Raw genomic sequence first — 20,617 nt, forward strand, 5'->3', positions numbered from 1 at the left:
ATGTCAGACTGACTTCATTTGCCTAATTCAATAAGAGGGCTTTCCGCTCGGTCCATTTGACTAAGAGAGCAAGTCAAAGCAGAAGCAGAGAGCTCTGTTTCATCTCATCACTGATGTGCAGTAACTTCAGGCTTGAGGCTTCCCTTATGATAGCTCTCCCTTACTGTAGTTTCCTCAGTACAAACATAGCAGTTTTTTTTGGAGTGACAGCACTTAAAAACGCTGTAACTAAAGACACAATATCTAAATACAAATGCTCTCAGTGACCAGCTAGTTTGTCTCTGTCTGATGCACGCAAATAAATAAATAAACATAATGCAAAGATTATGCAGAAGAAATTGTTTATTTGCATGATAAACATTAGACTGGACACATTTCAACAAAATGTAAAAAAAGTGCATACACATGAACATTGGCAATGTACAGTACAGTTAAAAAATAAAATAAAATCAAAACATGAGTATAACCAAAATACTCCCAGGGAGGTTTAACATTTTCCACTGATCTTAACCTCACAGGCTTTGGGGTACACTTGTGCTCTGTAAGTACACTCAATAAATACACCGACCCCCTTTAAATTACCATAAGCCCAATGTCTTCATTGCCTGGCTCTTAATTACGATTGTCGTTTTGATGCTTGCTACCTGGGAACAAATGCAATAAAAACATTTCATCAGGGCCTGAAAACATTTGCCCAATCCTAGCACTAATCCAAAGTCATTTTTGACGTAGTTTGAACTCCAAAATTCACGAGCGCTTCTCAATATACAGTAGCTTTATCAATATTATTTCTTCATATTGACCACGTCTGCAAGCCGATGTCTTCAAACAGCAAAAAATGATACTGTAGAGGAAAGATATATACAGACTGGTAAATGGAAAAGACAAATGCATCCTTTTTAATACTTTGATGTAATTGACAGTTCTCATTCAAGCAAATGAGGTTCTTCAGCCAGCTACTGAACCAATGAACAATGTACCACAAGTCTCAACAATATTAAACAAATACAATATCATTATAGGCTATCAATAAATGGAAGTCCATGAAGTAAATGTGTATTGAGGGAGAGGAGGCTGCGGTGGATGCGCTTGTGTGTCTTTGCATACAATATACTGAATTATGTGCCAAGTTAAACATTGCAAGAAGCATGGTTATTACTGGGAGTGAGGGTAAGAGAAGTACAAAAAGCCAGACCAGCAACACACTCACAGAAGCTCTGCAAAGGCTGTGATGCTTTACAACAGAGCTGCGGCCGAAGTTAAGGCACTTAAATACAAAAAAGGAAATTCAAACCATGACGCAAACAACCAAATGTGGAGCTGTGGTCCAGAGACACAAGGATTTTGTCACATCAGTGTCAACAGCGTTTATATTCGGAGAACTATAATTAGAATGATATCATAGAAGCAGTCTGACACAATCTCATCTCAAAATCACTAATAGCTTTGTTGGTCCACAAACCAAGATCAATTGGTTTTACAACAAAGGCTGTAATATTTTGAGACGCCAACAAAATTTTGGGCATATTCTTCAGGTGGGCTTGTCGCCATGGCAATATACGGCAGACAAATGGAGTTTCGAACCTTCGTTAATGTTGTGAAAGGGTCAGTTTAAACTGAAAACAAATTAAACTAAACTTAAGGAAAGGAGATTTATTTCCTAAACCTAACTGAACAACAAGTGAAAGCAAAAGTAAGTCCAGGAGTAATATGGAACCATTTAAAATGATAGTTTCAAAACTAGAAACTATACTGAAACGGTCTCAGATGTGACATGAACTTCAGTCTCCTGGGTCAGAGTATTGTGTTTGACTTATACCACCACAATAAGCAGACTCTGCCTTGTCATGTCATTTATTTGTGCCTGTAAAAATGAACAGGCAAACGAAGAAGAAGAAAACTGAAAGAAACTGGGCATCTTATAAAGTTACAGCCTTTTTTTGGTGAAACTATTGTGCATCGTACCCGTTCTCCTGCCAAGAGAATGTGAAGCTACGACCAGTAGCTGTTCAGCTGGCTAAACTGTGTAGAATATAAGATCCACATGTTTTACACTTGTTCCAGCAAGATACATTGACAGAAATGCAACAAATTATATGATCATAAGATTTGTTATGCTGTCATGGCTGTAAAACAATTCATATCAACAAATGATGAGGGCCCTCCACCATTAGGTTCACTATTTTCAACTGTAGCTCACAAGGATCAAACCAAACACTGAATGAGCAGCGGCCCTTTCACATCTCCCATTTGCAGCAGTGACCACAGTTTCTTCGACTGGACTGGAGAGGGATGGTAAATCAAGAGCTCTTGATTTTGTCACTAGATGTCAGTAAATCTTACATGTTGCTCCTTTAATGAAATGAGATATTACCTGTTAATTAGTGAATCGTTGAGGTAATGAGTTTCCAGTCTTTATGCTAAGCCAAGCTAACTGGCTGATGGTTATAGCTTCATTTTTGTACAGACAAAAGTTACATCTTTTCATCCAACCTCTGAAAAGCAATCTTGCAACTCTGCAACATTTCCAAATTGCAAACGTTCTGGTTCTCAAAAGTATGTGGCATCAGCTGCTGTCAACAACTTTGTTATGTTACATAATGCTCCAGCAGCCACGTGAGTGAAAGAACCACCTTTAGGAAAAAAAACTAAATACTTGAATCTAATTAGCGGAGCAGACCTGCCGCTCCCTAAGATTCAGTTAAAGGAAGTGAGGGAACACAGGAAGCAGTGTCGTCTGCTAATCTAATGAAAGTCTACAAAAAAATATACACTAACACTATAGTTAAATATATTTATTTTGCATTCATTCTTTGCACAGTTATCCTTTTCTCCTGAAGTGCTCAGAACACAGTCTTATAACTCTGCTTGTGCTTTTCCTGCATATAAACAGGCTTCAGTCGGTGCCATTGTAGCACATCCAGCGTGCCGTGAAATTTAAAAACAGAAAAACCTTGTGGCACGGAAACTTTGGACAAGTGGCACAACTTATATCAACGTGTGTAAAAAAAAAAAAAAGTTTCAGGCTGTAACAAAGAAAATTAAATGTTTTAATGAAGGAGGAAAAAGATTTTTATGAACTACTTGTGAGCATTTTACAACTTGTGTGTCCTCGACTATTCATCTGTCTCGATAAGATGCGTTGCTTTAACTGAATTTAGCATAAATTAAATCAAGTACTGTAAATTTAGGAATACGTTCCAAGTGGTACATGCCAGTTACAGGACTTTTCGTTCATTTCACAAAACAGATCGGCATATTTCATGGAATGGCATGCTGTTGACGAATAGCTGTCTGGCGATTGTTAAATCAAACGAACTGCATCATACGCAGGGGTTGACCCCACTGGACATTGCAAGCAAATAACACGGCTAAATCGCTGAAGCATATTGTAGATGTTTTATAGTGGAAGTCTCCTTTTCTGCTCGAGTGTGCTCTAATTCATTTAGATTAAATGTTCCTCAGATATATATGCGTATGAAACAGATCCGTGCACAGAGTGGATGGATACCAGAAAAGTGCTCTGTATAAATGATCGGTGTGCGTTTGAAAATAATTTCAGGGTTAGAGAAGGGTAACCTTAGATTTTTTTTAAATGAGCAAAAGGAAAAGTTAAAACGGCTGAGCTATGTTTATCAAAGAGGCCTTTTAGATAAAGAACTACAAAAATTAGGGTTCAAAAAGCATGATATGGCTTTGCTTTGGAAGTTATTAACACAAGTTAAATTCAAGCTAATTTCTTGAAGTGTGAATATGGTGATGTGCTCCAATACTCTTTTTGTTCCCCAGGAAGTGAATGGTTAAGTTTAGTTCAGTCATTTTACCTTCATTTTGATGAATCAATGCAAGTTGTTTTTTTTACTTACAGTGTAATCAATAGCTTTTAATATGGCAAAAATCTGTCAGACATGTTGAACGTGTGTTTTGTAATACTGCACACTCATGCATGGGCTAAACCGAGCTCTTTAAGTACATGATTATATTAACTTTAATGGAGGTCAGGGTGAACCAGCCACAAAGAGCACAGAGAACAAAACAGTCTTTGACCAAAACAGTCCGAGATGCTTGCGGTTCCGAGGTACAGCTCTTTACAAAGAGGCATAAAAAAATTGGGCTCAAGTATGGTAATGTCCTTTTTTTAAAAAACGCTATGCTTTCACATCATATGTCCTGTAGAGATGCAAAAGTAGCTGCTGCAAGAAAAGTCAAAGTAGAAGTTAAGTAAGTGGTAAAAGAGGAGATGATGGATGCAACAGAACTAAGCTAATTTATTGAGCTCCTTCATGAATGCGAAGTTGGACTGAAAAAATACAGCAAACTGACAGAAGAATGTCACCTCAGGTATTTTTCTTTTCATCAACATTAACGTGCGAACTGCAGCACTCAGACAGGAACAACAGCTAGATCTAACAAACCCCCACCTTCTCGCCAAACCTGCCTGTCGAAGGTAAGATTGCAGCGGCTCCACTGGGATGTGGGAAGGTGTGCCTCGATTACATTGGAGAGGCACGTGAACAACATGAGAAAGTCTTCCTTCGCAGCTTGATCAGAAGCATCCAAACTTTCAGCACATAATAAAAAACAACCAGCTTCATCTGGATCTTAATGCCAGATGTATGTGACAGGAACTCTGGAAATGGTCAGAGAGCAGCTGCAGCCTTAGAAAATGGAGTTATGGGCCCGGACGTTACTGTAGAGGTCAGAACACAACTTCATTCTGGTATGGCACTGCAGAAGTGGTCATCTAATATTTCACAGCTGTCAAAGCAGTTGAGGCAGTATCAATTAATGCGTGAGTTGCTGTATCAAGGTAGGGACCCCACAGGGAACTGGCCGTCCATGGCCATGCCTGGGAGCTTCTCGAGCTGCTCTGCCCTCTGTTGCATCAGTTCAAGACCAAACTGTATTCCCAGTCCTGGCATTTGTAGCTGTACCGGAGCCTGCTGCGGGAGCTCAATTCTACCACCACCTTGTAATTCTAAACCCTTAGCATCAGTAACATCGATGGCCTCAGTATTCCGTCTTAATAAGTCTTCTCCACCCTGCGGTTCGTCCATGTCCTCCGTCTCAACTGAGCTGCTGTCAGGAGGCGTGTCCTCGCAGTTCATGGGAGAGAAAAGTTTCTGGTAACCGGTTTCAGGTGCAGAAGTGTCACCAAGGGTGCAGGTGGTGCAGTGGTAGAGATGAGCGCAGGGCTGGACCAAGTTAGGCGGGACGACTGCAGGGGTAGGCAGAGACTGAAGAACTGGGGTGGAGGCAAAGTGTGTTCCTGGTGGATCAATGCATATAGTGGGAACAGTGCAGTGGCGGGAGGGGTTAAAGCGGTGGGAACGGCCTCCTGCTGGACGGTCATAGCGCCGTCCCTGTGGCAGACGCATGCAGTCTTTACAGGACTGATAGGAGGGCTTCACTTTTAAAGGGTTTCCTGTACTAGTACTGTCCTAAACAGATCAAAATTGGAAGAGATACAGTGCACAGTCAGCGGCATACAGAATCTTTAAAACTGGATCAAAAACATTGCATCATAGTTTTAGAACATGTGAATTTACCATTTTATCAAGTGATATTGTCTTAACTCACGTCAAAAGCTGCAGGACAGCTGCGCTTGGCAGCTAGGCGGTTGCTGTTGTTGGTGTTCAGGTTGGCTAAGCCCAACCGGCTCTCCTCACTCCTCTCAGCCTCCTCCCCTGCCTTCCTCCCATCTGAATTTCCAGGTGTTTGAGCCAAGGCTGCCATCTCAGCTTCCTCTTTCTTGGCTTCCTCTTCATCCTCTTCCTCCAAAGTACTGAACTCCAACCTCAGTCTCATGTCCTCTAGGGGATCGAGACGCCCACAGGTCTGGGCTGCGGTGCCTTCACCGGGCAGCGTTAAGTGGGCCATGGGGAAACCCTCATCCTCCAGTAGGGCATCTCTTTCCACATCTTCAATCTCAATGAAAACTCTCTCCATTCCTAGCAGAGGGGGTCCCCGCACCGGGGTGGAGGGCTCACTATCAAGAGCAGAGTCTGATAAACGTCTGAAGTAATAGTTGTAGTTTAGGGAGTCGAGGGGTTCCATCTCCAGACCCATACCCCTGCAGGGAGACGCCCCGCAGCCTCCCCAGGCTTCCTCCTCTCTGAGCACTGGTGTCTCTTCTCCGCCTGTGCAGTGGCCCGATGCTTCGTCCGAACCCTCCTCATCAGTGCCCGGCCTCCACAGCTTGTTGTGACGCTGTTTACTGTGAATACAAAATATACCTTGATGTGCAAACTGACAAATACCCAGATAATTTCACAAAGCACAGTGACTCATTAGTTAACACTAGCTTTGTTAAAAAAAAACAAAAAAAAGCTTTGATATTTCAAGATTTTGGTCAAACCACACCAAAATGATAAAAACACCTCAATAATACCTTGAGCGTTACAATGAATCTGCTTACCTGGCATCCAGGATTCCTTCGTATTCTGCTAGCTGTCTCATAAAACCAGTGTTTGGCTGAGCTATACTCCGTTTCTGCTTGACAAAGTTGTAAGCTTTTTCCAGGGACCAGCCGTACTCCTTCATTGCATAAGCAATAACTGTAGAAGCAGATCGGCTGACCCCCATCTTACAGTGCACCAGGCACTTGGAGTTATTCTTCCTATTGGAAGACAAAAAAAAGAAAAAAAAAGGAGATAAAAGTAGCTGAGAATAGTGCAGTGTAGTAGCATCTAAAATATGCAGATATTACAGTATAAGGGGATTCTGTCCAATATACCTCAAAAGGCTTGTTTGCATGAGCAGTCTCACCTGGCTTTGACAATAAAGTTGTAGGTGTCATTCCAGTGGGCGAGCAGGTCAGTTGCATCCTCATCGTACACACGGACGTTGTGATAGGAAAACATCCCTGGGAAGAAGTTGTCAATCTCTCTGGTGACGTTCAGAATGTAACCGACTCTGCAACCAAAACAAATAAAGCACTAGTCTTTGCTTCACTGCTTAGTATTACTGTCACATTAGACATGTGGAATTCATCTTAATTACTGCTGAATCACCTGAAAGCCTTGCAGAGACATTCATCTACCTTTTTTGAGCAGGTCTCTTATGCTTTAACTACTGAAGACTAAACAGTAAAACTGAAACATATTATTGAATGCACTGGGCACTATCGATACAGAATGACTTTAGCGTTTACATGTAACCAATCCAACGATTAAGCTTGGATTCATTTCATGTGTTATTGGAGTACCATGAAAATGTTCTTCAGTATAATTGCATGTGAAACACAAATTATATCAGTTGAGATCAATTCAATCTGAGGTGAGACACAAAAGTGCACAAAGGTGTATCAATCCAAACACAAGTAACCAAAATAATGCACTCACGCCAAACTTATTCAATACTGTGAAGCAATTATTTAGGATTTACTCATTAAAAATTGAATGCTAAAGTTGAGATATGAGCTCACCCGCAGTCACGAAGTTCCTCAAGGTTGGAAGCGTTCCACTCAGAGCCCTGAAGCAGAATCAAGGCAGAAACTTATTCAGAATATCTTTCTATATGTATTTTTACCGCAACTTCCTTTTGTTCAGGGTCACGGGGAGGTGGAGTCTATCCTAAGTGGAACTGGGCAAGTGGGTGAGAGGTGGGACACACCCAGTTCACCTAGTTCAGTAGTCCATCAAACCTACGTCTACTACAACCACCAATCTAGAATTTCAAAGGAACCGAACGATTGAGCACCTTGAATGCAGCACATAGTTTCCATAGAGATACCAAAACAAATAAGAAAAAGTTGGGATGGTAAGGAAAAATGCCAAACCCAACATATTTCATGTTTTGTCTCGTCCACCTCATTTTATTTGTTAACACACATCCAATTTTGCATGTCAGGTCTGCTACAACAAAATAGATGAAACAGACGATTTTGGGTCAAGTAATGAGATAAAAATATGTTATTTCAAATATGAATAATGACATTTAAATATAAAGTATATATAATACATTAATTGATACATTGATTGTATCCGTGCTCTTAGCAAAGCTCACTCAGATGCCAGCAACAGCAGCATTAATGCAAAAAAGTTCACTGAAATTTTAGAGTAGCATATGATTCCTTCACAATGAAACCTTTTGCGGGCACATTTTTCAACAAAACCATGCAAAAACCACATTCTGCACACATTACAAGGGCATGGCTGAGGAAGAAGGGGGTACAGGTACTGGACTGGTCTGGCCACAGAAAGAACGGGACAAAACAAAACTTAAAAGACTTCATAGCTTGGTGTATTCAATGCCAGACCTGACTCTATGTGCAGTGAGGAGGAGTGGCAACATTACAAAGTGGTAAAAGCTTTTTTTTAAGCCTGAAATGCAAAAAACTGAAGTATATGACCAAATTAAACTTAAAGTTCACGAGACATTTCGTTTTCATCACAACCTTTTCTGATTTGGAGTTGTTCTCGTTCACACAAAAGCAGTAAAAACAGAACATGAGAAAGCAACTCACCAAATAAACGTGGTCAAAGATAAGTGTGGCCTTATCCATCTGACCCAGGATCAAAAGCATCTCGTTGTCTATGAACTCCTTGTATTCTTTGAGGTTACAGCTCATGTGCTTCTCCAGCTCATTACGGATCTGAGGAAGAACAATTAACACATTTCTCACAGTGAGTTAAAAATGTGCTAGAATGTTCTCTTATTATCTTTTCATCAATGCATAATGGACACAGCTGACTTCTACATTACACGAGTGTGTCTTATTTCACTTTCTTTCTTTCTAATGAAAATTGTGTTGTGTCGGTTGCACACACTGTTGTTGATGTGTCACATACCTCCTTTGAGGTGATGTTCTCCAGGTCCTGAAACATCATGATGTTGCGAAGTTTGGCTTTAATGAGACACTCGGTTCTCTCCCGCTCCGTCGGCCTGCAAAAAGTGAGTCAGTGCATCAGTGCTATTTTCTGAATGTAAATTAACATAACAGTGAAATGAGTTTCCATAAATGACGACAAAGGGCAGAGACAACAGCTGCTGTCCGAATCTCTTGCCCTGACTGATGACATGGACAAGCCAGGCATGTCACATCTAAGCTCAGCTGGTCAGTTTGGTCATATGAGACCATGAGATTTGAAATCAGATGGAAAGCCTTTGTTCATATCATCTTCCAACACCAGAAAATCACATACACAGTTAGTACGGTAATACTGACCCGAGAAAACAATGCTAACATGTCACACTTCTGTTGGGGGTTTGTGGGCTCTTACCGGTCGACGAACATGTTGGGAGAATCAGACCGGGTGGTCTCCAGATCAGTCATAGCATTCCACTCATTGATGAAGCTTTGCTCAGAGGTGATGCAGCTCTCATAGAAGGCCATCCATGTGAGAGCAATCCCCCCGGGGAAGTAGTTGAACCGACGTGATACCTCGCATGCCTTATGAAGGATCTGCAGGGCGGACCTGCGGAAATACACAGTTTGGGTGGTCAAGAATTTGATGTAACGAGAAGAAGCAAAGTGGGTAAGGAAGAAGAAAAGAAAACTCTGCGGTAAGTCTAACAACTGACCAGCAGGTGGCATGTGAATGCTAAAGTACTCCATTTAGTCAAGAAGGTTAATCAAGGTGATGGCTGAGGTGAATTACAATAACACATTCATTTCTATTGGGTTTATGTTTTCACCAAAATGAATCGTAAGAAGATGTTCAACTGAACGCTCCTGAAATGTTTAACGGTCAGTTCATTTTTACTGTGACGCATCCTAATACAGATCCATCTGTGTGCCGTGAAAGTCTCCCACTTAAGCTAATCTGCTGGAAGTTTGGGAGTCGATAAAATGTGACCAATGACTATGCTAACAATATACATGAATATGAGTAAAAAAAATAAAAGACATTGGATTAAAGATAATCTTTCTTAGTCAACTAATCCAAGAAGATTACAACATTTCAAGCAATAATATGACTTTTAATGGAACTATATGTCTCCTTTTAAAGGGGCTACACAAGAAATACTCGTAGGTTATTTGTGTAGATTTGTTAAGAAAGAAAAATCTATGTTGGACAGGAGATAATCTTCTTTTTTGAGAAGCTTCTTCAGCTAATGAGGCTAATCTCACCTCTCTGTGAAGTTCCTTCACACTGCATCATGAGGCATAAGACTTATTCATGCTCGTTTACAAAAAAAAAATACAAACACTTGCCGAGTTCAAAAGATTCTAACATCTGCAGCCTGAACCACTGTATAGGCATAAAGAAGTGGTCGTTTTGATTTGTCTATCGCAGAAAACAAAGACAACATTTATTCAGTGTTGATTAAATGCCGCACTGTCATTATGAGAGCTTAACTTAACACAAACACTAAGCCTGCTTGTAAGTTCGAAGAGTGTCTTACCACATGGCCTGCACAGACACAGGCTTGAAGACATGTGACCGCCCTGCTGTGTTCACACTGAAGCCTCTGGTGAGGAAGAAGAGGAGGAAGAGAAGAGGGATCAGTTCGAGTCTGCATTTGATGAGGAGATGTAAACACAGGCTGAACGAGGCTTGTTCACGAGACTATTCAGGGCACCAAACAGTGGAACATTCCTCAAACACACAGAGACAATGTTAACAGGTCAGCAACAACTGCTCTCACAGAGAGAAAATAAAGAGTGTAATTCACTGCTCTGCCACAGGGGGGCAGACACACCAACAAGCTTTGCATCTTTCCTCAAATAAGTTCAGTTTTAATACTACATACTTCCTGTAAGGACCCACTGAAACTTACCCATCTCCATCTAAATGTATGTTGGTATCACTCCACAGGGGCAGCACCATCCCAATAGAGCAATTTTTACTGGAGATTGAAAGAACATGATTTTAACAAATAAAATGATCTGATTGAAAATATACAGAATGTCTTGCTGCAGAGAGATTATACCTGTCCTTCTCGGTAAAGTCCATGCCTAGAACAATATTTTCCTCTGTGTCTTGATGGCCGTTGGTGTAGATGACAACCATGTAACGCACTCGATCCGACCATCCGCTCTCTAACCGCACAGCCTATGGAATAAAAACATTGTCTGCAATGAATAAATAAAGAAATACATCATTTTCATAGCTCCCTGAAGTTAGACTGTTTGTCGCTGCATGACAACACAAAAAAAGTAAGTCAAAGTAAACCGGGTCACAGTAATGCAGTTACTTTAAGGATCTCATCCGGACTTGCTTCCAGACATTACTTTACTCTGTTTTCCAAACTAACGAGTCTAAAAAGGTGGCTCTCATTGAAAAATTTACTTTTTCATGTCAAACGTAGCCCGATCTGACACAAGATGCATCCACCCCTGTGTCTGTAACACTTGTCTAAATCGGCATGTTGAACCAGCTTCTGATGTCATGGTAAAAACCCATGTTGGTGTAAACACAGATCTGGTGTAAGGGGAAGGTCAGTAGATATATGTGAGAACAGTCTTGAAATAACTCACCTCCTGTGAGTTAGAACAGTAAAGGTAAACAATTAAAAACACTGACGAAATCACAGAATGAATAAGAAAAAAAAAAGCTATTTCCTATTAAGACGGATATCTACTCGAACAAATCAAAGCGCTGTTTGCTAGTAAACGGAGTGGACATCTTGAGACACTTGATCTGTACTATATGACAACTGCATTTCAGTGGGCATCTGTTCACATTGAAGGCGTGGACTTATTTGCCAAAATACAACTAAAACAGTCACATCACCATCATCGGCACGTTCTGGATTTAACCAAAAGGCCAAAGCACATCCCAATTACTAATAATTTGTTAGATTTCTAGCAAAAAAAGACAGAGGCCAAAGGTGGTATTATTGCCATAACTGCTATCTGTAACTTTTCATTGAAAAAATAAAAATAAATGAATGAATGAATCTGTTAAAGTGTGCTTGGTCAATGACTATGACTATGCCACAAAGAGAACAATTAAGCTCAATTATCTTATGGCAATCGATGATTTCCTGATGAATGAAATAAAGATGTGAATGTGTACAGTAACAACAAGGCAACACAGTCAAAGATCACACCATCTTTATACTGACCAACTTGATGCGATCTTCAGACCGGAGGATTTTAAACATGACCTGCAGGTGTTGGGGTAAATCACCTGGAAGTGAATCATCAACACTGATTAGATGATGATTACAGACAGAATGACTGCACAGTGAGATGCATGGTCTACTATAGTTCATATAGGTCTTTTTTTCTGACATATAGGTTATACAGGCCAGTAAACGGTTTCTTTTCCCACCCTTTTATTTTTTAAATCAATCTATCTGACTTTCGGTTATGACCCCAGTCTGAACATTTGGCTCTTTTACACACATATCTTGTTTCAGAGAGGGGATTTCCTGCCACACCGACCTCTGCTTGGACGAGAATTGCATAAAATACAGCAACTAAAAGTGCCAATATCAAGCTCAGAGTTTTAACAAATATCAGAGGCTTTGCTGGACACAAAAAGACAGAATTTCTTGACTTTTTATTCACGTAAAGGAGCCCAAAACTAAATGTCAACGACAACCTGAGGATTTACCTTCTACTGTATATTCATTGCCGATTCTCTTTTCTTTTGGAAGACTCCACACATTGCATGCACCTCTGTCAATGTGGAGCAGTTAAAAACTCTTTGACCCCCACATTTAGCTGACTGATGCCAGAGTTATCTACAATCTGACTTCTTCTCTGCCTTTAACCTCAAATGATTTCAGACTCAATAGACATTAAAATTTAGTGACATAAAAAGTGTGATTGGCAAACATCTTCGTGGATTCAGCAGATTAAAAAAAAGAGCACAAATATTTTTGACTGAGACCAGACTGATGACCTCAGTATTGTGAAAGGGAGGTTGACAAAAATACAAATCTGCACATTCCTCTGTCTCCTTTACTGCTGTACGCACAGTATGTACTGTGTTAATGTATCAAGAGCAACCACAGTCCAAACAACACACTTTCTGAACATGCACACAGAATGTTTACATAATTTATTTTGCAGTCTTTGAGGAAACTGCTCGAGATAACACAGAACGTCTGCATTTCTACTGTTCAGCTGCAGGTCACTTCAGGCCAGAACAAACAAGGTAATGGCTCCTAACACAGTTCCTAATAAGCCCAGACAAACCCACAGAGAAAACAGCTGCAGCAAACACAATCTGTCTTTTGTTTGGACCTTATCTGTGTGGCGAATGAGAGCAGAAGGATGAGGAAACAAAGCGTTTGTTCCTACCTGCATGTTTGTGGTGAGTTGGAGTCTTTGGTTCTTGTGCACTGCCGCCTTGCTGGAGGAAGAGGGCGGCTCCTTTGACCATGAAGAAGCTCTCACTTAGGCTAAAAAAGACAGAGAGAAAACATCAGTTATGTTTTATCAATTCAACTATTTGCCCATAAGCCTCTCGCCAACCTCCTAAAATCCAAATCCAAATCCAGTTAAGCTTCCATCTTCACCGAGTCATTTGTTTCACCTCTATCGTCTTAAAGGGGAATCAGAATCCAACCCCCAGTTTTATAACAGCAGGAACGAAGGGGTAAAAGGTAAAGATGCTCATCAGCCACTTGTAAAACTAATTCTCAGAAAAAGCTTTACAATAACAACCTGAGATATGCCAAATTTGAATGCTAGAATCCTACATGAGCAGTTTTAGACATCTTTGGTCATTTTTCCTATTTTTTCAAGCTGTAAGTCATAACACAGACAACAAGCACTATACTCATTTCAGTGAAGCAAGGTACGTCGGGAAATAGCTTGCTAATAAGTGTTGTGTTTCCACATAGGCAAAGTGTTTTTGAGAGTATACAGAAATCTTTTTTTTGACATGGAACGGAGGAAAATCTGCTTTTAAAAACACCCTGTGACAGCAAAGAAACAGCAAATGGAAGCAGCAGATGCAGGCATCGTGAAGGTATAGTGTTTTTTATGGTTGTCATCAACTGCATAAGTCCAATAAAACACAAATAAGATGCCAGAGGTTTCGTAAAAAAAAAAAAAAAAAAATTTTTTTTTAAAAGGGCTCACGTTTGTTAGGCTAATATGGACTGGTCTGCCAATATGATATGCAGTTTTAGGGAAACTGGGATTCCATTATGACTTTGGTATTACAACTCACTTGATTTACTGTTATAACTTGCAAGCATACCTCGGCTCTCTCAATCACTGTTGTAGGCATGCCTGTTTAACCTAGGAGCATTAACCTAGAAATAACCTATGTCTGAATGCTGATTGATGAAACTATTCAAGTTACATAACACATGCCTGAACGTGGCTTTTTTTTAAAGTCCTCCTTGGTTCATTGAGCAGGACAAGAGGCTCATCTATGACTGAAGACTCCTGACCCAGCATGTTTTACAGCTCCGTCTTTCTACAGCACAATGATTACACACTTCCCTTGATGTGGCGTGCCGACCTTTCATGGATCACATTGTGTTGCCACACCAATCCAACGAATACTGAAGAAATCACTCCAGACTTAAAAGTTTGATGTGAAGGCTGCAAGAGAAGAGCTCTGGGATCTTTTTCTCGAACAGAACAGAGTGCAGCTTTGTTTGACCACAGTCTCATTCCTCTCTCAACGAAAACACACAAAGTCTCGTATGACTGAGGGGGACCATCACAAGGCCTTTTGTTTCAGCTCCTCTGCTATGTGGTATCGTTAGATGAGTTGCAAAATTAACTCAAAGGCTTGGAAAAACACCGAAAAACAAAAACTTCCCTTGAGAAACAACTTCGAAGGGCGTTTGGAGACAGCAACTGTATCAAACCTCAACCCATTTATCTAGCAACAAATTGCATCTAAAGCTAAGTTAACGTGAACAGCCACATCGATCAATTCTGGTTCAATACAGATCAGATCCAACGTTTCACACTCTTAGCTTCAAGTGTCGTACATCTGCCGTTCATGTGAACGGTGCACTGAAATGGCACAAGTGTACAAGACACCTTTTTGTGCAACAGCAGAAAGCAAAAATATTTGTGAGATCCCTCAGGAGAAAATAGACGGAGACAATGCACAGTTTGTGGATGACATTTATCCCCAGTGGACAGCAAATATCTGTCCAGCTATACAGGAAAAGATTGAGAGAGGATGAGAAAAGCAAAAGAATAGAATAGATGATCCGATGCTTGTGTCTACAAACATTACTAAATATTAAGAAAAAAAAACAACCTCTGATTTGAGTCACTTCAGCTTAGTGATGTGAACATAGTCTATAGTCATAGGCTACATTTCATGTTAAGGAGAAAAACAGCAACTTGGGCATCAATTCTCTGACCTTTTATTTCCATCTGGGAAAACCCACACCACTGGTTCTTCACGTTTTCTGCCTTCAGCTAAATTCATGCCTTCAGCTCTCAAATTCACAGCGCCTCTTCATGTTTTTGCTTCTTAGACGAGGTTGATTAACTCTCTCTCGCCGTGATCATTCCCTTCTAAAATGTGTATCTTCAAACTTCTCACAGAAAAAGTATCTACAGCACTAATTCCTCCACATTCTTCTTCTTCTTCATCACCTGCTGAACAGTATTGTTCTCCTATGCGCCTTTCATGAGAGTATTATGGCCAACGTACCGTGTAGAGAGCCCGGCAAATACATAAAAGATTCATTTTAAAGTAATGAAAACATCATTATTATAGCCCAGTACATCTTTAACATAGTTCTTTGTTAGTGTTACAAAAAACCTTTAAAGCACAAACATAAGGAAATTTCTTACACATTAGTTAGCCAAATTCAAGTTTTAGGGTGCAGCTGACTGCTTTGAAAGTTTAAATTTAAATATCGGGATAAATGGCTGATTAAATGAATGATGCACTGTCTGACCGCATAACACATCGATGTTTCCCTCAAAAGTTTCTACAATGTTATACTTCTTCAGGTCATACTTCTCTGAGGACTTACATGCGACAGATCTCCGTCTGAGTCAGAGCAGCTTTCTCCACAAAGTGAGGCAGCACAGTGAACATGGCTTTATGGGAAGATTTCACAACTAGATGCATCCCGACGGTTTTAATGATTACGATCGCCTCAGAAAAAGTCAACCTTGTCCAAAATGCCCCTGGTGACCAACAGCCATGTGTCCATCTGCAACAGCTGCAGGTTCCTCACACTGTTTTGGTTTGACTTCTCTTCTTCTCTTGTCTTGTCTTGGTCTGGTATGCCCATCCTCTCTTCCTCCCACAGCCTTCTTTCATCCTCAAGCTCTGAATCTTCCATGTCTGTGCTGCCGGGTCAGCTCAGAATTAGCTCCCGTTCTCCTCTTCACAGCACGTGACTCAGCAATCAGCTCTCCCTAAGCAACGCTTCGCAACAATGCCATCATTCATGCGAGTGTGTGCAGGCGGCGGGAACATTACTTGGCAGCAGGCTCATGTTTAACATGAAGGATCCTAAATCAAGACTCCACACTGATGAATCACAAAGCATGACACGACTGTTTCAACAGTGGCAAACACACACAAACCCAGCACAAAGGCAAAGAGTTCATGCCCAGGCTTTGCTGACACTTGCCATGATTTTTGTGACGTCAACTCGGTTAAAGAAAAGCCTTGTAAGTGAGCGGGGATTAAAGTTTATGGACCGTATGCCATGTTATGTAACTGAGTGCAAGGAGCATTTTTTTCAAAAACCTGTCACTTTGCATCAACTTTTCCTCCAGTAGGTTTATCGCCTTGACAACAGATAAAACCTATGAAACAGATGATCAGCTACACTGGCTGATAATGCTGGATCTCTGGGAGCCTGGGAAAAACATTCAGCGTTTTGTTTGATATTAAATATCGTCATTTTTAGATCCTCATTTCAATTACAGTATCAATTGTAGACAGAGAAATTGGAAGAAACATAACCGACATAACTGACACAAAGACTTCCATCCAACTTAGTCACTTCCTGCTTTTTCATCCAATTCATTTTTACGGAGTAAATATTCCATCCAGTCTTCACAGGACCAGTTTAAGGGTATATATAAATCTGATTGTACAGAAACCTCTGCAATGTTAGAGATTCACGTCATGATGATTTAATTTCCAGTGCCTCTTTGGTTAATACAGTTTTGTTAACCTTGGTGTGGTTTTGGACAGCTCTGGTTAACGCATCATTCAGCAGTTTACACGCACAGTTAAGCCAGTTAGTGAGACCATCGTACTTCTCCCAGTATACATGCATGAGAGGGGAAGCGATTTAGTGACTCAAGTATGTTCTGGCACTGTGGACTGTGTGAGCTAACAGTCAAGATGATCTGCCACTTCTAACTTTCTTTGTGGAAGATCATCGTCCATCAAAACTATTTCAGATGATGCCGTGGTAGTAAACATCTGGATTATCTATGAGCAGAACGACCGTCTGAAAGTGCTTCAAGTGACCACTCGTCGACCTATAGTCTAAAGCTGCAGAGTGGTGGCATGGAAAAGAGTCTGCAACACTCCCTCCAGGCTTTCTGCAGAGATTTTCCACCCTGTAAAATCTCCCCAACATCAGCGTGGGAGGCAACGTAGGAACGTGTCAGCAAATATTCAGGAACATTTGCTGCTGCTTTGCCTGTAAGAACACGTGTGTGCGAGTGAGAGTTTTTCCTTTCTGCTGACCTGTATGCTGCTTTCAATGATGGTGGAAATGTACGGATGCATACAGCACTCATATCAACTAAAGGAGCCTCGTCAGCTATTCTTAGCATATTGTAAAGAAAAGAGAGATTTCCACAGCCTAATTTCTGCATCATGTGCTGCCTCCTGCGTGCTCTAGACAGCTCTCTCAGACAAGAGAACGAATATCCAGCGGAAAGCCTCCCGCTGCGATGTGCTTTTGTGTACAGTAGCTGTGGAAAAAGACCGGATGAAATTGTCTGCACATTCACCTAAAAATCACTAGTGTTCATGTGTAAAAACCGGTCCAATGGGCTGATTTTCAGTCACAATCTCTTAAGGGTTTAGCCATCTGACAAAAGAAAATTATGTGAATGAGAGCATCTTTTTCGGGAATTCGGAGTTTGTGTGTTTGAGTTTAGGTTTTGTCTAACCAGCTAACACACACATACACACACACATACAAAGTCTGGCTTTTTAACTTGCTTTGCAGTAAACCAATAAGGTGTTTAATATATAGCAGAACTTAAAATAGACTATCGGAATGAGGGGGGTTGTGTTGTTACATAATGCAGACCAGGTAGAGAAGCTATCTGGTTTTCCGTTCATTCGAGATTTTCTTTTTTCAAAAAAGTTTAAAATCTCCAGTTTCTGTCTATTGCCTGTAGAGGTGTGCCGACTCTGAGCTCTACCCATCACCAACCACCTTTTTAATCTAACTTCTCCCAAATTACATCTGTTACAGTACTTACCGAAGTGCTTGTAAAAAAAAAAAACAGTCTCCAAATTATGCGAAGCAGGTGAATCTGAAACGTGTTTAAGTCTGTAATAACGACACAGTCATTGTTGGTTGCTCAGCTGATTCTGTGACATAAGCTGTGAGAGCAGCTAATTGAATTCTGAAGAGGTCACTTAATGAGAATGTGAACAGACACAGAGCTGACAAATTGAGTGATCAAGTTCACCCAGGACACACGATAACACCAGGTCTGCACAGGGAACTTTGTACATTGTCAGTTCCCTGTTTACAGGAACTTACTTAAGCCGGAAGTCTTACCTCTGATTATTTTTCCTGTCATCATCACTTCCAAAATCCTGAAAGAGAGAAAAACAAAGCAGGGGGGGGTGTCAATTTTTGCGACAGTAGAAGCCGATAAGTTGAGGAATAACTGAGCCACAGTGTTCATGAGCGGTCAGAGAGGATTTTAGTTTTCTGCAGTACAAGAAAACAACTATTGTCAAACATTTTGCTGCAGTTCAACAACACCAGACTTTTGCCTGTGCAGCAGGAGTTAAGCATGTCAGCGCCATCTGCTGGTCAGTGTTGGGATATCACCTGCAAACGTCCCAAATAGCTGTCAGCTGAATCTTTGGGGCACCTTCAAACAGCACAAATTCAAACATCAAACATACCCAGTGTTTTTTTCTTCTCTTTTCTTTTTTCCTCTGCTTGTAGAACAGCTGCTATGAGTGATATGAAGAACCCACTCCAAAAGGAAGAGAGTCACCAGCTTATTCTGCACCTCAGTCTAGTCAGCCTACTAAATCAGCCCAATGATCTACTTTCCAAAAATGAGAAACTGGAGCACTACCACCGATGCTACGATTTCACTGGAATGTGAAGCTTAAAACACAACAAGGTCAATTTTAGTAATAATTTCTCTGGGGATCAACCTGATGACACCTAATGCCAAGTCTAACAGCGAGATACAGCGAGTAACTGACTGGGGGTTTCAGATTCTGGCAATGCGAGGCCATGCGGGCTTTCAAAAGACACACGTGACAAACCAAACATCTAATCATGCATTTGGGCTTCTCTGTTTTGCTGAGACTTCTTTCAGTTCACAAACACTTGAAGGAAATCTACTGGATCACAGAGGACGTAATTGTGGTAGTTCCTAATAGTCCCCGGCAATGGCATAACTGCAAAATTAAATCCCTGGGAAAAAAAAAGGAGGGAGAGCAACCTGAGCGCAGAGCAGCAAAATGAGTACTTTGTCTTGACAGCTAAACCCAACAGCCCCCCCTCCCCCTCTGCAGGATTTTGTTTACAAATCCGCTGCACAGCCGCCACAAACACCGAGCTGCAAACTCTGCTGTAACAATGCAGCAGCAGCCTTCCAAGTTCAAAACACCCTCACGGATATACGAGAGTGAAGCTCACCCTTCTTGCAGGATATCAAACACCACCCAGCCTGTATTGGACCCTGCAGTCGCGTTTTCAGCGTTCCCTCGCACCGCGTACACAAAGACCCAGCCCCGGCTTTTTCACTCACCTCCCCCGCGCTGCTGTTGGCCGAGGATGCTGCACTTGGGGTGGGGGAGCGCTGCAGAGTCACCAGGGCCATGGTCGGTGGGCTGCAGCCGTGTAGGGCAGGAGAGGAGAAGGGAGGGGAGGCGGGACGCCTATCCGAGAAGATGCACCGCTGTGATTGTCTCTGTCACCGGGTAGAAAATGCCTAGTCAGACTCTCCTCCAGCAGCACCTGACGCCACAGCCCCGGCGGCGCTCTCTTGCAGTCCTGCGACGTGGGTCCTCTGCGGTCACCGGCGTCCTCATGAGCAGAAATTGATTAAATAATTCCAACGTTTGTTTACAGCCAACAGTCCCCCTGTAGTTCGCTACTGGTGCGCTGACAGACAAACAAAATACAGTGCAGGTTGCAAGCGGGGCAGAAATGACACGCAGCCTTGCCGGACGCCTGTGATTGGCTGTCCCAGTTCGCGTTTGCGCTGTCATTGGGCCAATGTTGTCAAGGTGACAGAACAGACTAGGGACTCCCATAAAATGTTGTTGGGATTGAATTCTGCTCCTTTGATGACACCCAACGAGACTGACATAATTCTATAACAGTATTTTTGTTATATGAATATATATATATATATATATATATATATATATATATATATGGTATATTGATTTTGATAATCGATAACTGCACTTTTTTCCAAGTGATGTGCCATTATTATTTATTGACAGCTGTCTTCTTTTGTCAAGCTGAAAGTAAAAAAAAAACTAAACAGAAATAGTCCAAATTTACACCTATTCGTGGGCTCAGTGGACTATTTGGA

General features: G+C 41.3%; 1 protein-coding gene across 2 annotated transcripts; it reads right to left on the bottom strand.

Moving 5' to 3' along the window:
* Nucleotides 1-333: 333 nt before the first annotated feature.
* On the bottom strand, nucleotides 334-20,209 carry ssh1b (slingshot protein phosphatase 1b). 2 transcript variants are annotated; one of them, XM_072372056.1, is made up of 15 exons: nucleotides 19,823-20,209; nucleotides 18,604-18,641; nucleotides 13,202-13,302; nucleotides 12,016-12,080; nucleotides 10,879-11,000; nucleotides 10,726-10,794; nucleotides 10,351-10,416; nucleotides 9,225-9,419; nucleotides 8,793-8,886; nucleotides 8,468-8,596; nucleotides 7,427-7,473; nucleotides 6,769-6,915; nucleotides 6,419-6,619; nucleotides 5,581-6,217; nucleotides 334-5,441 (listed from the first exon to the last, which is right to left on the bottom strand). In XM_072372056.1, exons 1-15 carry the CDS (start codon nucleotides 19,892-19,894, stop codon nucleotides 4,806-4,808), a joined length of 2,619 nt encoding a protein of 872 aa, XP_072228157.1. In that variant the 5' UTR covers nucleotides 19,895-20,209; the 3' UTR covers nucleotides 334-4,805. The 2 variants fall into 2 exon arrangements, with proteins under 2 accessions (XP_072228157.1, XP_072228158.1); XM_072372057.1 differs by lacking the exons at nucleotides 18,604-18,641; nucleotides 19,823-20,209 and adding an exon at nucleotides 15,865-16,312.
* Between the last annotated feature and the right edge of the window lie 408 nt (nucleotides 20,210-20,617).

Source organism: Leuresthes tenuis, unplaced genomic scaffold (assembly GCF_036924035.1).
Source record: "Leuresthes tenuis unplaced genomic scaffold, fLeuTen1.0.hap1 SCAF_19, whole genome shotgun sequence".
NCBI lineage: Eukaryota > Metazoa > Chordata > Actinopteri > Atheriniformes > Atherinopsidae > Leuresthes > Leuresthes tenuis.

Excerpts from the sequence above, each read along its gene's own strand:
- ssh1b (XM_072372056.1), bottom strand. The coding sequence starts at position 19,894 with ATGGCCCTGGTGACTCTGCAGCGCTCCCCCACCCCAAGTGCAGCATCC. Across the intron at positions 8,887-9,224 it reads CCCAACATGTTCGTCGACCG|GCCGACGGAGCGGGAGAGAA; the intron begins GTAAGAGCCCAC and ends CACTTTTTGCAG. Across the intron at positions 8,597-8,792 it reads AGAACATCACCTCAAAGGAG|ATCCGTAATGAGCTGGAGAA; the intron begins GTATGTGACACA and ends GTTCTTCCTCAG.